The 16,726-nt window shown below is 47.7% G+C and overlaps 2 protein-coding genes across 4 annotated transcripts; both read right to left on the bottom strand.

Annotated features, from left to right (window-relative positions):
• Positions 1 to 6,438: 6,438 nt before the first annotated feature.
• Positions 6,439 to 8,053, bottom strand: LOC123182988 (50S ribosomal protein L7/L12). Its single transcript, XM_044595708.1, has 2 exons — positions 7,390 to 8,053; positions 6,439 to 6,904 (listed from the first exon to the last, which is right to left on the bottom strand). Exon 1 carries the CDS (start codon positions 7,997 to 7,999, stop codon positions 7,409 to 7,411), a length of 591 nt encoding a protein of 196 aa, XP_044451643.1. The 5' UTR covers positions 8,000 to 8,053; the 3' UTR covers positions 6,439 to 6,904; positions 7,390 to 7,408.
• Positions 8,054 to 8,394: 341 nt separating this feature from the next.
• Positions 8,395 to 10,769, bottom strand: LOC123182989 (ER membrane protein complex subunit 6). Of its 3 annotated transcripts, none has more exons than XR_006492393.1 (5): positions 10,515 to 10,769; positions 9,537 to 9,732; positions 8,968 to 8,987; positions 8,654 to 8,826; positions 8,395 to 8,579 (listed from the first exon to the last, which is right to left on the bottom strand). XR_006492393.1 is itself a non-coding variant. In XM_044595709.1 (4 exons), the coding sequence occupies exons 1-4, from the start codon at positions 10,601 to 10,603 to the stop codon at positions 8,796 to 8,798; spliced, it is 336 nt and encodes a 111-aa protein (XP_044451644.1). In that variant the 5' UTR covers positions 10,604 to 10,769; the 3' UTR covers positions 8,395 to 8,795. The 3 variants fall into 3 exon arrangements, 1 of the variants encoding a protein (XP_044451644.1); XR_006492392.1 differs by having other exon boundaries at positions 8,395 to 8,574; positions 8,649 to 8,826; XM_044595709.1 differs by having other exon boundaries at positions 8,395 to 8,826.
• Between the last annotated feature and the right edge of the window lie 5,957 nt (positions 10,770 to 16,726).

The raw sequence follows: 16,726 nt of genomic DNA on the forward strand, positions 1-16,726 counted from the left end.
ATCGCTAAGAGAGGCGAAAATTAAAGCTTTTTAATAACCATCCGTGAACAAGCTATTGAGACATTAAAACTAGCTCAAAAGATTTATCTGCTGCGATGTGAGGTAAATAAGAACTGTAGTTGGCTCGACCAATCTGCAGGACAGGACAGGAGAGCGACGCACCACGGATCGAGATCCCCCGGCCAACAATGCACCCAAGATTTCAGCAACCAAATGCAAGCTATCTCGATCTCAACCCTGGACCAACAACAATAGACCAAGAACTCACTCAGACCAGAAAAGGCATAATATTCAATTCAAAAGCTCAACCCAAGGGAGAGAAAAAAGAACAAACCTTCACAGAAATCAACAACCACCTCTTGTTCAACCGCATTGAAGAACGGAGTCGCCAGAGCCCAGAGATACCACACCAAGAAAGGAGATCAGAGATTAGCTGGTCCAGATGGGCAGGGGGCAACCAAGTAAGGCTGAGGAGCGTGGTTAGGAGGCAAGTTGTGTTTGTTGATTGGTTGAATTGGTTACATTTAGTAAACAATATGACGCTACACTGAAGCATTAGTCATTTGTTTTCTTATTATTAGGTCTTGGTCTCTAATTAAATTGTTTCCTCAGAATAGGTGCCCACTTATGGTGCGTCCTTCACGTTAGAGTTATAATATAGGTCATGTACCCCTTTGTATTTATCCCGTTGTATAAGGGGTTTTCTGCATATGTTCCACACCTGTACATGTATATATATATCGGCCTATGGCCTCATGGTAATACAAGTTGCTTATTCCTAACATGGTATTAGAGCCCTAGGGTTTCTTTTCGCACGCCGCAACTCGTGCTCGATCCCGTCGTGACGGCCGCCGCTGCTCCAATCCGCTGCCCCGGCCTGAAGCGCTGCTCCTTCTGGACGCTCAACACGCGGTTGGCGCTGCTCCGGTCTCACGCCTGCTCGTCGCTCAACACGCGCCGGGCGCTGCTCGTGGACTCCCACCTCCCCCGACCGATGCGCACCACCCGCCCCAGATCGACTCGCTGCCCACCCCGCCCCAACTGATGCCGCCGCCACCGGGCCGCTCGCACTCCGCCCCAACTGACGCCGCCGCCACCGGGCCGCTCGCACTCCGCCCCAACCTGCCCCGCCGCAACCGGCGCCGTCGCCCCCGCAGTGCCCCTACCGGCGCCGTCGAGACAGCCGCCAGCGCCGGTCTCCCGCGTGCTCGTGGTCTTCTGCCTGTCGTCCGGTGCTCGTGGTCTTGCGCCTGTCGTCCGGTGCTCTGCTGATTTCGGGTCTCTCCTAAAAAAAATGTCTGCTGCATCGGGCTATGTTGTTGTCCCTCGCTGTCCGGTGATCTTCGATGGTACTAACTACACCGAGTTCGCTGGCTTCATGCGCATTCACATGCGTGGCATCCGTCTCTGGGGTGTTCTTTCTGGCGAGGTCTGCTGTCCGCCACGTCCGGTTCCTCCGGTGGCCCCTACTCCGCCGACTCCACTGGTTCTTCCTACGGATGCTAATCAGGCCGCCAAGGATGCGGCTAAGATTGCTGATGAGGCTGCTGATCGTGCCTATGATGAGAGGGTTTTGGCTTATGAGGAGGCTCTTCAGACGTATCATGGTGCTTTGTCTGTTTACACCCAGTGGCTTGATGATGATGCTCGTGTTGCAGCTGTTCTCACTGCTAGTGTTTTGCCTCAGTTTGCTTCTGAGTTTCTGGGTCTTCCTATTGTCTTCCAGATGTGGACCTGTCTTCGTCAGCGCTATGAGCCCTCTGGTGATGCCTTATACCTTTCTGTGGTTCGTCAGGAGCATGCTCTTCAGCAGGGTGACTCTACTGTTGATGACTTTTATGCACAGAGTTCTGCTATCTGGCGCCAGCTTGATTCTCTCCGTAGTGCTGGTTGCCGTACTTGCCCCTGCTGCTAGGCTGTCCAGGCCGATTTGGAGTTTCATCGCGTCTACGAGTTCCTGTCTCGGCTCCGTAAGGAGTTTGAGCCCCGGCGTGCTCAGTTGTTTGCTCGTGGCCGTATTTCTCTCATGGAGGCGCTTTCAGAGATTCGTGCTGAGGAGACTCGCCTACGTGGTGCTGGTTTGCTGGAGGTTCCCTCTGTGCTTGCTACTCGGGCTTCTTCCACTCCACCCGCTGCACCGCCCCATTCTCGCTCGAGTGCTCCGCCACTCTTGCCCACTCCTTCTGGAGGCTCAAGACGCCCTCGTCCACACTGTGACTACTGCAACAATGATGGTCATATTGAGTCCCAGTGCTACACAAAGCGGAAACACCTGCGCAAGGCGCGCTCATCCTCCTCAGGGACTTCGTCATCTCCCTCGCCAGCTTCAGCCATTGCTTTGACTGAGCAGGATATTCTGAGACTTAAGCGTCTGCTCGCGGCTTCAGGTTCTTCCTCGACGGGTACTGTTGGTTCTGTGACTGATGCTTCCCGCACTGAGCACCTGCCCTCTACACAGTCAGGTACATCCCCATGGGTTCTGGACTCTGGAGCTTCTTTTCATATGTCTTCTCATTCTTCCGCTTTGTCCTCTCTTCGATCGCTGGATTCTCCTGTTCATGTCTTCACTGCTGATGGTGCTCCACTTTCTGTTGCTAGTAGAGGCCATCTTTCCACTCCTTATTCTGTTCCTGATGTTGCTCATGTTCCTCGACTTACCATGAATCTGTTTTCTGCTGGTCAACTTACTGATTCTGGTTGTCGTGTCATCCTTGATGTTGACTCTTGTTCTGTCCAGGATCGTCGCACGCACACTCTGGTTGGGGCTGGCCCTCGCCGCCGTGATTCTCAGGGTCTTTGGGAGTTGGACTGGCTTCATGTTCCTTCCGCTGCCACCACCATCGCCAGTCCCTCCGCTGCTGTCGCCTCTGTTACTGGTTCCTTCCAGCAGTGGCATCATCGACTTGGTCATCTGTGTGGTTCTCGGTTATCGTCTTTAGTTCGTCGAGGTCTTCTGGGGTCTGTCTCAGGAGATGTCTCTTTAAAGTGTCAGGGTTGTCGTCTTGGCAAGCAGATCCAGTTACCATATTCACATAGTGAATCAGTGTCTAAGCGTCCTTTCGATTTAGTCCATTCTGATGTATGGGGTCCGGCTCCTTTCGCTTCGAAAGGTGGTCATAAATACTATATTATTTTCATCGATAATTTTTCTCGTTACACATGGCTTTATTTCATGACTTCACGTAGTGAGGTGTTGCCTATTTATAAGCGTTTTTCTGCCATGGTTCATACTCAGTTCTCTTCACCCATTCGTGTTTTCCGTGCTGACTCCGCTGGTGAGTATCTCTCTAAGATGTTGCGTGGTGTTCTTGCTGAGCAGGGTACTCTTGCCCAGTTCTCTTGTCCTGGTGCTCATGCTCAGAATGGCGTGTCTGAGCGCAAGCATCGTCACCTTCTTGAGACGGCTCGTGCTATGATGATCGCCGCCTCTCTTCCGCCTCATTTTTGGGCCGAGGCTATCTCCACTTCCGCCTCTCTCATCAACCTTCAGCCGTCCGCTGCTTTACAGGGTGGTGTTCCTTTTGAGCGTCTTTTTGATCGGTCTCCCGATTATTCGATGCTTCGCTTGTTTGGTTGTGTTTGCTATGTTCTTTTTGCCCCTCGCGAACGCACCAAACTGACCGCTCAGTCTGTTGAGTGTGCCTTCTTAGGCTACAGTGATGAGCATAAGGGCTATCGTTGTTGGGATCCTATCGGTCGTCGGATGCGTATCTCTCGAGACGTGACTTTTGATGAGTCTCGTCCTTTCTACCCACGCCCATCTTCCTCGTCTTTTTCCGTGGAGGATATCTCTTTCCTCACTTTTCCTGACTCACCTATCACCCCCGTCGCGCCTGTGCCTATTCGTTCCACTCCCTCTGCTTCTCCACCCCTCGTCGATTCGTCGCCACCATCTTCCCCGGTCTCCTCCCCTAGCATGTCACTGGGTTCTACACCTTCATCTCCGGTGACTTCTTCGTCGCCACCCCCCGATTCTACCTTGGCGATTCCTCCTTCTCTTATTCCATCTTTGCCTCAGCATTACACTCGTCGTTCACGACCTGTGGATGCTTCCTTGGATGAGTCATCCTCTTCCTCTCAGCCTACTTATGGCTTGCGTTCTCGTCCTCGTCCGCCTATTGATCGCTTTGGATTTCCCACCGCTGGTGCTGCTGTTCTTGAGCCGACTTCTTACCGTCAGGCTGTTGTTCATCCTAAATGGCAGTTTGCGATGGCAGAGGAGATTGCTGCTCTTGAACGCACTGGTACCTGGGATCTTGTTTCTCTTCCTCCCGGAGTCCGTCCCATCACTTGTAAGTGGGTCTACAAGGTTAAGACTCGCTCTGATGGTTCTCTTGAGCGTCACAAAGCTCGTCTCGTGGCTCGTGGTTTTCAGCAGGAGCATGGTCGTGATTATGACGAGACTTTTGCTCCTGTGGCCCATATGACCACTATCCGTACACTTCTTGCTGTTGCCTCTGCACGCCACTGGTCTATATCTCAGCTTGATGTTAAGAATGCCTTTCTTAATGGTGAGCTGCGTGAGGAGGTGTACATGCAGCCACCACCTGGGTATTCTGTTCCTGATGGCATGGTGTGTCGTCTTCGTCGCTCTCTCTATGGCCTTAAGCAAGCCCCTCACGCCTGTTTTGAGCGTTTTGCCTCTGTGGTCCCTACTGCTGGTTTTTCAGCAAGTGCTCATGATCCAGCATTATTTATTCACCTTTCTCCTCGTGGCCGGACTCTTCTTCTTCTCTATGTTGATGATATGGTCATCACTGGGGATGACCCTGAGTATATTGCCTTTGTAAAGGCCCGTCTTAGTGAGCAGTTTCTTATGTCTGATCTTGGACCTCTTCGCTACTTTCTTGGGATTGAAGTCTCTTCTATCTCTGATGGCTTTTTTATATCCCAGGAAAAGTATATCCAGGATCTTCTTGCTCGTGCTGCTCTTACCGACGAGCGCATTGTTGAGACTCCTATGGAGCTCAGTGTTCACCTCCGTGCTACTGATGGTGATCCTCTCCCTGACCCGACGCGTTATCGTCATCTTGTTGGCAGTCTTGTTTATCTCGCTGTCACTCGTCCGGACATCTCTTATCCGGTTCATATTCTGAGTCAGTTTGTCTCTGCTCCCACATCGGTTCACTATAGTCATCTCCTTCGTGTTCTCCGATATCTTCGGGGCACGATCTCTCACCGTCTATTCTTTCCTAGCTCCAGTTCTTTACAGCTTCAGGCCTATGCGGATGCTACGTGGGCTAGTGATCCTTCTGATCGCCGTTCACTTTCTGCTTACTGTGTTTTTCTTGGCGGTTCTCTCATTGCCTGGAAGACGAAGAAACAGATTGCAGTTTCCTGTTCGAGTGCGGAGGCTGAGTTGCGAGCCATGGCTCTTTTGACGGCAGAGGTGATTTGGTTACGGTGGTTACTTCAGGATTTTGGTGTTTCTGTCACTACACCGACTCTGCTCTTATCTGACAGTACAGGTGCTATTAGCATTGCGCGCGATCCTGTGAAGCATGAGCTCACCAAGCATATTGGTGTTGATGCTTTCTATGTGCGCGCTGCTGTGCAGGATCAGGTTATTGCTCTTCAGTATGTGCCTTCCGAGTTACAGTTGGCGGATTTCCTGACAAAGGCCCAGACTAGAGCACAACATGGCTTTTATCTCTCCAAACTCAGTGTTGTTCCTCCACCATGAGTTTGAGGGGGGGTGTTAGAGTTATAATATAGGTCATGTACCCCTTTGTATTTATCCCATTGTATAAGGGGTTTTCTGCATATGTTCCACACCTGTACATGTATATATATATATCGGCCTATGGCCTCATGGTAATACAAGTTGCTTATTCCTAACACTTCATACTTATCTGTCCTCTTATGGGTGGTTGGTTACCTAAAATAACACTCTCTTGGGTTGACCTGCAGGTGTTGAACCAATCAGCAGAAGATCAACTAATCACCCAGTTCAGCATTGATGATTGTTTCCTACAGGAGTGGGATTGGATGTTAAGGGAATAATTGAGACAGCGATAGTTGAACAACATCAGGCAGACGCGTACGCGTGGTCGTGTAAGGATAATTACAGTGATAATTACAGCAGCAGCAGATTAGTACGTCTTCATCCTCGTGTTGTTTCATGTCGAAGTAGCTAGCATCTGAACAATCTGGGAGGCAGCTCTTGTTCAGTTGAACCCACGTTTTCTGCCTCTCAGACTGTTTTGAACCCTGCATATCAATGCCAGGCTGCTTTGAACCCTATCTCAGGCTAGCTACTCCACATGAAACAACAAAAGGAACAACAAAAGCATCCTTGGCATTGTGGAGGGGATTATGTTTCTCCTTTTTGCTTCGAGAGATGTTAATGTATACATAAAGAGAAGAATTTGCTGGAGAACTGGAGACTAGTGGCGCTCATAGTTGGTAGCCAGGAGCATGATATCAGAAACTCAAATGTGTGGTAACAATCTGTTGACCATGTGTTTTATAACTGCATAACAATCCAGTGTACAAATCTGTACTTTGTTAACTGGCCAACACATTACACCAAACTTGAATTTGTTTGCCACAACACAGGTAGATCACAGAGCAAAGGTTGGGCTCCAGCGCACCACAGTACTTCTAACAAGGAACCAAATGCATGCCAGCCAAAGTGTAACTTGAGTTTCCAAAACTAACAAAAGGCAACTCAATTGCAGTCACGAGTCATTTCAGTGCATGCTTCTTATCTGATTTTTAGAACATTTTATTCCACATTTCGTGTTAGACAGAAAATTCATCAACAAAATAGGAGTGAAGGCAACTAAGAGAATCCAGCATTATGAAAACCTTCGAGCCTGAAAAGTTCAATTGACACTGACAGTCCCGCAATGCTCGCAGCACTCAGCCATGGTAATCATATGGTTCATACATTCAGCAGTACCTGCAGATAAGAACAGCAGATTTAAATTTTCATACATATTGCACAATACTTTATTTGTTCTATGGAATAGTGGAACCCGGCATTTGGGATGTGCCGTGGATAAGAAAACTAAGCACACCAACACACAAGGATTCAGTTTCATTCAAGGCAGAGCAGAGCACGGCAGAAAGTAGACCACATTTGCATCTACGTCTAAAATCGATAACTCGACTTGCTGAATAAAATGGACAGTTGTAAATCCAGAAATGTGCAGTTGCAATTAAACAGCAAGGGTTACTAGGATCACAGCAAAACAATGTGATCAAATGTCACAAACTGAATCATAATGGAATGTGATTGGTGTGTGCTAAAACATCCTAGGTAACAACTAGGGTATATAGGCGACAGGGCCATCAGTTTCTCAACAAATTCACTACAGCAAGTCATCCATGTGCAGGCTCAAGCCAATCTGAGTTTACAATTCCGCGAGAGAGATCTCATCTCACCTCGAAATGCAGGGGCCGATCAGTCCATGACGACCTTGGCGCCGAGGGCCTTCATCCGCTCGACGATCTTCTCGGCCTCCTCCTTGGACAACCCTCCCTTGATCACGGCGGGGGCCTTCTCCACCAGCTCCTTGGCCTCCTTGAGCCCGAGGTCGGTGAACGTCCGGATCTCCTTGATCACCTTGATCTTGCTCGCCGCGTCGAACGAGTCCAGCCGCAGCTCGAAGACCGTCTTCTCGGCCGCGGCCGCCGGCTTGTCGCCGGCCGCGCCGGCGGCCGCCGCGCCGCCATCGCCGAGGCCCGCGGCGGAGTTGAGGATGGCGATGGGCGGCGCGGAGGGGATGTCGAGGCGGCGGAGCAGGAGGGCGGAGAGCTCGGCGGCCTCGGCGAGGGTGAGGGCGGAGACGTCGTCGACGAGGCGCCAGACGCGGTCGGAGGGCGGCGGGCGGGACGGCGGCGCGGTCGGGTCGAAGGTGGAGGGGTCGTAGTCGGTGGGCAGCTTGCGCACGTCGATGAGCTCCTCGGCGGCCGCCGTGGAGAAGGCCGCGGGGAGGCGGCCGCGGTGGTGGCGGAGGAGGCGCTGGCCGGAGCGGAGGAGGGAGGAGGCCATGGTGGAGACGGAGGTTAGGGTTCTGGGGCCAGTGGGAGCGATGCTCTGTGGGAATTGGGTTTTGGAAATGAAACCATGGCCTGCGACTTTGGATCTGGACTTAGGCCCATATAGTAAACCCAGCCCAATGAGCCCATTACGATTCATGAGGTCATGCTTCTCTCTCAAAACTTAAAGCAGCAGTAGTATATAATCTCAAAAAATTGAAAAAAAAACAATCAAAATCAGCTGAAAAACACACAACATTTTGACAAAAAAGGATCAAAAACACAAGACAGATTATATGTTGTTTTTAAAAAGCAAGCTAACCGAATTGTATACAACAAATGAGGACACATTTAGAAGCCATTGCCTATAAGATTAATAGCATTTTCATCGCAAGTGATTCAACAGCATGAACGGCGGAAATGATGTGATGTAATTGTTTCGGATCATCAGGTGAACTACGACATGGGTAAACGAATTTAAGTGTTGTGTTACACCTGTGATATCTGATACACTGGCCATCAAATAGGCATATACAATGTTGCGTTGCAGTTCACCAAACTAGACAGTAATAGTACTCCCTCCGTAAACTAATATAAGAGCGTTTAGATCACTAAAGTAGTTATCTAAACACTCTTATATTAGTTTACGGAGGGAGTAGTAACTAACAACAAAAATGTGATAACGATGAGACTCCATTGTTCCATCATGTTAAGGGGAAATCTTGCATATGCTTGCTTCATCTGACATTAGCTCCTTCCATCAGAAGATGCAACATGCTGTGTTCATCAGACTCTCCTTCCATCAGAACTCAGAAGATGTGGACGATATCATACGCAAATCTGGTAAGTGTCAAGGATGAACTCAAGCAAAAATATATCAACACAGGAGCGGTTAAAATAGGATGGGGGTGGGTACAGAAAAGCAGTAAAAGGGCTTGATATATTCAGAAAGAATAGCACATATTAATTTATCAAGGATACGTCCAGAACAGCACGAAGGACTGCAAATGAAAAATTCACAATGTTAGAACATCACACAAAGCAAAAGCTCATTGTAATGAGCAAATATTAGAAGATAAACTTAAAAACGAGAACATACAGAATACATATGGCAACTGAGTAGAATAAACAGTCTTGTTTGGATCATTTTGCAACATCTATCAAAGGACATGAGTGGCCATTAACTATAACATAGATACGTTAATAGATAATAGTCCTCCCAAGTTCACTTTTATTCATGGTTATGGCCCTACTGGATTATCTAATGCTACAGCTAATCTTTGAACATAGTGGCAAATTAGAGTTGTATATGCTTGTATAACTCCTGGTCCAAACTTCAGGTTTTGTGACAGCCGTACCAAATAAGAACTCATCTGGATCCAACTAAATGTTCAATAGCTTCCTAAATTAATTTAGACTAAAACCAAAGACGGATAATAGTGTTTGTACATGACATATTTCAACAGTATATAAAATAGCATCCAAGGGTCAAAATATTTATGCAGTTAGGGTGTAAACCACAGAATACTCATGATGGCAACAATACTTACCATAAGGCCGGCCAAAACTCCTTCAACTAAAATCCTGCTCCAACTATCAAAGTACGTGTGGACTGAGAACTTCGACTTTGCCAAGAGCCCAATAGAAGCTACCAACATTATCAGAAAGTAGAAGACGAAGCCCGTCAGACCTGTGAACCCCCAGATACCAGCAACAACTCCACTGATGATCGACAAGAATGTCCGGCTGTAAAACGAACAAATCATCATGCTCAGGACAAACCCTGTTTGGTTAAATAGCAGATAAGCAAAAAGTCTAGGGTAATTCCTTATAGTCGAAAAGGTGTTATCGACAAAATGGAAACAGGAAACTTGATAGTGTATCATCACACAGAAAACAATCAGTGCTTGAAGCCTGTTACTACAGTATTATGTATGTCCACCACCAACCAAACAAGTTAAAATAGTTACCGAACTGTAATTACATTGTCTAACCAGCTTTCCATACGAGTCTCAAGCATATAGGGAACCAACAAGAGCATCACTTCTATACCCCTTCCACTCGAAAACTAGATACACCTAGTGGATCTAACATCTGAGAGGCATGCCCACCGTTCACCAATTTTAAGGCTGTTCCCCCCAGTCCAGACTCCAACGTACAATGCATCTCAACCTAGCAGGAAAATCTAAGCGAATTATTTTAAATCAATCCACCACCCAGCTACCAAAAGTTCCAATTCACTGTGTGAAGTTGTTAGCGCATCATAGTTCCAGGAGAAACACTAATTCCAAAGTCGTCGTCCCCTTGCTCAAAAACGAAAAATAAAAATCCACTCCCCTCGAATACTTGTAGTGAAACATCCAGCGACCAGCACTTACGCTAATGATCCACGAGATACGCTCGGATCAAACCTGAACAAGCTAAAAAAACATAAACTGAGCACACCTCCAGAGTCCAGATCAGATCGAGTCCACCGTCGAACCCATCGGGAAGAGAAGGGGGGGTGCGCGGAAGAGAGGGGCGCGTACCTGTAGAGGATGGACCTGACGTTGCTGGTGAGGTTCTCTGCCTGGATGACGGGGACATCGTCGGAGGAGGTGCCGCCGGCCGCCGCCATCGCCGCGAAATCTCTCTTTTCTCCGGGCGAGATTTGGGGGCGGAGAGTCTGGGACGGCAGCGATCTGGACGGCTCGACTGCACGGGGACGGGGTTGGGTGGCTTGGCGGTGGACCTGGTCTAGTTTTCTTTTTTTTTCTGAGGGAGATCTTAGGGATGTTTTCGCCTGCTCGTCCTCAGCCTTTTCTTTTTTCACGAATTCTACCGTCTACTCTTTTTTTTGGGAAATCCTCGTATACTTGATTTGCAGAGTTGCTTGAAAAACACTCCTTCCGTAAAAAAAACATAAGGGTGTTTAGATCACTATAAAGTAGTGATTTAAAAGCTCTTATATTATTTTACGGAGGGAGTAAATATGAGCAAAAGGAGTTTGGACTTTATCAAACTACGTTCTTTTAGAGCAACCATATAATTTATTTCACTGATAGAAAATAAAGTTACATAGTCAGACACACGTGAGAAACTAGAGACTGACCAGAAAACACGACTGTATTGAAAACATTGCAAATAGGCCCCTAAAAATAGGAAATTTTATAACTATCCCTAGGTTCAAGTCTGTCTTTTTATATTTTGTGATAAAGTTGAGGGGAGAAATCTGTTTAGCTAGAATTGTATACAAGAATTTTCTACTACCTCCTCCCCACATTATTGTCCTACAGAGGTACCTCTACATTTTGTATCAATGGTTCACTGTTTAAGTTGAATACCCTCAATTGCACACCTATGATATAATTTATTTTATTACGAAAAAGATTTGGATATATTGTATATGTTCATCGGAAGTACAAATCACCTTAAACATAATAATAATTACATCAAGATCTCTAAACCACCGGACAATCACCAGTACCAATAGAACGAGCCGTCGATGCGCCGATGTCGTCGTTCCCTCATCAGAGCCGGCTTGACCATGTTGATGACAGATGGGGAGTCTTCATGCACATGCCCCTAAGGACCATTGCCCGGGAGCAATATTCATCGGCGTTGAACCCTTTGATAGATCTGAAGCAATTGACACAGTACCTTTAGATTTTAGAAATGTTTCAACTATACAAGTTTTAATGATTATGCAATTAATACTAAACTAGCATAATACCCGTGTGTTGTACCCGTGTGTTGCTACGGGCAATTAACAATGTTTGACAAAATGAACGATGTACGGACTCTTCAAATAATAATTTGTTTTCTCTTTATTGTACTATATATGTAGAATATGGCAACCTAGAATCAAACATAGTTACCAATCGCATGTTAGTTTCGTAGAGATCTTAAAAAGCATCAAGTGAAGAATGAAAGCATTAGACAAGAGGAGAATCTGAAGAGTACATTCATCCTGACGGCAACTAGGAATGAGCTCGCCTTGGGGGCAGACGGGCGAAGCAGGACATCAAGAGGATTGCAGAGCCCAATGCGACTTCTCGCTGCACACGGGCAAAAATTTGCGCGCGGCTGCCCGGGAGCTCGGCGGAGTTATGCCTCATGGGCATTCGGGCAGGAAACGGTGGGAAAATCGGCATGCATGCGCTGAAAACAGCGGCACACTAGCAGAAGACTTACGCCAAATCCAAGAGTCATATCGCAACTTCCAGCAATCTGGCCAAGTCCCATCACCTTGATAGGCATCGGCTCCAGCCGACGAGGACACTGAAAGGGCATTTTGCGCCTTAAGTGTTTTGGTGTTGATGATAATGCAATTTATGGACTAACTGTGTGCTTGAGCTATACAAGCATTTTTATATGGCACAAGATGGTTAGGTACCCCTCTGGAAGGAAAAGATCAAAGACAATATCTCTGACGCTTTTATTTATGAGCAATGCTTCGGTAGACCCCCCATCACAAAGCGTATAAAGGGCAATATAGATATTTCACAAATTATACGGTAGTCTGTCATACACGTATTAATATACATTTTTGAGACACGTATCCGTAATAAATGCAAAAAATAAAAACACTTGCATCGGGTATCAAACTCACCACCTGGCCATGAATGGAAACGATGCTAACCAGACAGCCTAGTAACTGAGTACAGCTTAAAGGCAGCGCTAACGTTTAAAGTACTATTTAGAGCTGCAGATCCGACTTTTTTTTCTTTTCCAATACTTTTGCAAAACAGTGCGAACAAAATTTCTTGAAAATGCCAACAATGTTTCAAATCATAAAAAACAAATATTCTTTTCTTAAATATGAACAGTTTTCTAAAAAGTGAATTTAAAATTCACACTTAACATTTTCCTAGTATACAGTGTTTTTTTCAAATACAAACTAAACTTTCTTTAAAATATATGCTGAATATTTTTGAAATGCACGTTGAATAAAATTAGTAGACACGATGAACACTTTTTATACACAGTGAACATTTTCCTAATATACGGTGAATACTGTTCTTCAATACGGGTTGGCCTCAAAGTCCAAATCGGTTGCTCGTTCAAAGTGGGCAGACGCTTATCTTGTCGGTCGCTTCGCTTTAACAAAGCCATGACGGTTTGACATCCTCGGGCGGCAAATAGGGTTCGCCTTCGGGAAGTAGAGTCAAATAGAAGGTGCCGCGCACAGTACGCTGCCTCGACTGGCCCCGCCCATTATCGCACGCGAAAACAGGGAAAATACATTAAAAAGGAAATGGAAATGCGCGGATCAAACCCTGTAACTCTCACTGCCGACCACTCGCCGCTAGGTACACAAACTGATAAGCTCAAATGTCTAACTACAAAAACGCAAACTACTAGAACTATCGTTTACCTGTTGGGGAACGTAGTATGCAATTTCAAAAAAATTCCTACGATCACGCAAGATCTATCTAGGAAATGCATAGCAACGAGAACGGGGAGAGTGTGTCCATGTACCCTCGTAGACCGAAAGCGGAAGCGTTAGGTTAACGCGGTTGATGTAGTCAAACATCTTCACGATCCAACCGATCCAAGTACCGAACGTACGACACCTCCGTGTTCAACACACGTTCAGCTGGATGATGTCCCTCGAACTCTTGATCCAGCAGAGGGTCGAGGGAGAGTTTCGTCAGCACGACGGCGTGGTGACGGTGATGGTGATGTGATCCGCGCAGGGCTTCGCCTAAGCACTACGACGCTATGACCGGAGGAGTAAACTGTGGAGGGGGCACCGCACACGGCTAAGAGAACAATTGATGTGCCTTTGGGTGCCCCCGGCCCCCGTATCTCTACTCCTAATGGACCAGTTAGTAGTCTCGCTTTCAGGGTTTTTTTCGTCCCACCTTCCATGGTTTTTTTTGGTACCTCCTCCCACCTTCGCTGGTTTTTTTTGTAGATTTTTTTCGTCCCCTCCCCCCACTTCATCGGTTTATTTTCGCGTCACCCTCACACACAACGAAAGAAATCTGAACAGATCAGAACTTTTCATATTGGCGCAAGTTATTTAGTAATGTAGAATCAATCACGAACAATCTCTAAAGATCAAATCTAAATTAATTAACCTTACCTTAAATCACTCAATCATATTAATTAGAAAACAAATAATTGATTTTCAGAAAAATCGCTCAATCACATTAACCTTACCTTAACTCACGGATGGTAATCAATCTCCAAACAAAGGAAACAATACATCGAGGGAACAGTAAATAAACACCCTTTCTTATGACATGTATATGATATCCCCTTCCCTCTCCGTTGTCGAGCGTTCTTGATTCTCGAGGCCGAGGCTTGGGCTGCGTCACTGGGTCGCGACGGTGCCGGAGGACGGGGACGGCGAGGCCGGGTGCCGGCCGCTGGCCGGCCGGTGAAGGGGGCGAAGAAGGGCGGCTTCCCTGGCCCTGGCCGTGGCCCTGGAGTTGGTGCGTTGGAAGCGGCACTTGAAGGACCCGGCGTGGGTGGCCGACGCGTAGACGCACTTGGAAGCGGGCCCGTAGCCCACGCCGGACGGCGCCGACGCCGACCCAGGCCACCTCCTCCGCGTATTCTTGGAGTTGTGGCTGGCCGATTTACATGAAATTAATTCCCTCAGTTGTGGTGGCAAATATAATACACATAATCCATATTGTTATGCACTAGTGTGTGTGTGTGTGTGTGTGAAATAGATGGATTATTGTCCCGTACCCAATAAGATGGATATGTTTGTGTGTTAGAGAGAGAGGGAGAGGGGGAGAGAGAGTGAGGAAGAGGAAGGGAGAGAGTGTGTATGTGTGTGTGAGGATTTGATGGTAAGAAGGTCGCCAATGTCACTTGATATGTATGAGAATATTAATATTGAACATTTAAAGTTAATGTGGCCCCGTTGCAACGCACGGGCGTTCTTCTAGTATAAAGGAGGGGAGGAGGAGGCCGGCGGCCAGGAGGGGCGCGCCATGGGGGAGTCCTGTTGGAAATATGCCCTAGAGGCAATAATAAAATGGTTATTATTGTATTTACCTGTTCATGATAATTGTCTATTGTTCATGCTATAATTGTATTAACTGGAAACCGTAATACATGTGTGAATACATAGACCACAACATGTCCCTAGTAAGCCTCTAGTTGACTAGCTCGTTGATCAATAGATGGTTATGGTTTCCTGACCATGGACATTGGATGTCATTGATAACGGGATCACATCATTAGGAGAATGATTTGATGGACAAGACCCAATCCTAACCATAGCACAAGATCGTGTAGTTCGTTTGCTAAGAGCTTTTCTAATGTCAAGTATCGTTTCCTTAGACCATGAGATTGTGCAACTCCCGGATACTATAGGAATGCTTTGGGTGTACCAAACGTCACAATGTAACTGGGTGGCTATAAAGGTGCACTACAGGTATCTCCGAAAGTGTCTGTTGGGTTGGCACGAATCGAGACTGGGATTTGTCACTCCGTATGATGGAGAGGTATCTCTGGGCCCACTCGGTAATGCATCATCATAATGAGCTCAATGTGACTAAGGAGTTAGTCACGGGATCATGCGTTATGGAACGAGTAAAGAGACTTGCCGATAACGAGATTGAACAAGGTATAGGGATACCAACGATCGAATCTCGGGCAAGTAACATACCGATAGACAAAGGGAATTGTATACGGGATTGATTGAATCCCCGACATCATGGTTCATCCGATGAGATCATCGTGGAACATGTGGGAGCCAACATGGGTATCCAGATCCCGCTATTGGTTATTGGCCGGAGAGGTGTCTCGGTCATGTCTGCATGGTTCCCGAACCCGTAGGGTCTACACACTTAAGGTTCGGTGACGCTAGAGTTGTTATGGGAAATAGTATGTGGTTACCGAAGGTTGTTCGGAGTCCCGGATGAGATCCCGGACATGACGAGGAGCTCCGGAATGGTCCGGAGGTGAAGATCGGTATATTGGACGAAGGGTATAGGAGTCCGGAATTGTTCCGGGGGTACCAGGCTATGGCCAACATGTCCGAAAGGGGTTTCGGAGGCCCCGACAAGCGTTGGGGGGCCTTATGGGCCAAGGGGAAGGGGCAAACCAGCCCACTAAGGGGCTGTGTGCCCCTCCCAACCCCTCTCACATAACCAGGAGAGGTGGGGGCGCCACCCCTAGGGCAGCCGCCCCTCCCGGCTTGGGGGGCAAGTTTCCTAGGGGGTGGGGGCGCCCAAACCCATCTAGGGTTTCCCCTGGCCGCCGCCTCCTCCTCTAGATCCATCTAGAGGGGCCGGCCCCCTCTCCCCTTCCCCCTATATATAGTGAGGGGGTGGGAGGGCAGCCATACCCTTCCCTTGGCGCAGCCCCTTCCTCCTCATACATCTCCTCCTCCTCCGTAGTGCTTGGCGAAGCCTTGCCGGAGAACCACGAGCTCCATTGCCACCACGCCGTCGTCCTGCTGGAGTTCTCCCTCAACTTCTCCTCTCCCCTTGCTGGATCAAGAAGGAGGAGACGTCCTCGGGCTGTACGTGTGTTGAACGTGGAGGCGCCGTCCGTTCGGCGCTAGATCGGATCTTCCGCGATTTGAATCGCCGCGAGTACGACTCCATCAACCGCGTTCTTGTAACGCTTCCACTTAACGATCTTCAAGGGTATGAAGATGCACTCCCTCTCTCTCGTTGCTAGCATTTCCTAGATTGATCTTGGTGACACGTAGGAAAATTTTGAATTATTGCTACGTTACCCAACAAGTCCTACTAGGACTCCAGTCCTAGTAGGATTCGCCCCCCCCCTT

The sequence above is a fragment of the Triticum aestivum genome, chromosome 1D (genome assembly GCF_018294505.1).
Source record: "Triticum aestivum cultivar Chinese Spring chromosome 1D, IWGSC CS RefSeq v2.1, whole genome shotgun sequence".
Lineage (NCBI taxonomy): Eukaryota > Viridiplantae > Streptophyta > Magnoliopsida > Poales > Poaceae > Triticum > Triticum aestivum.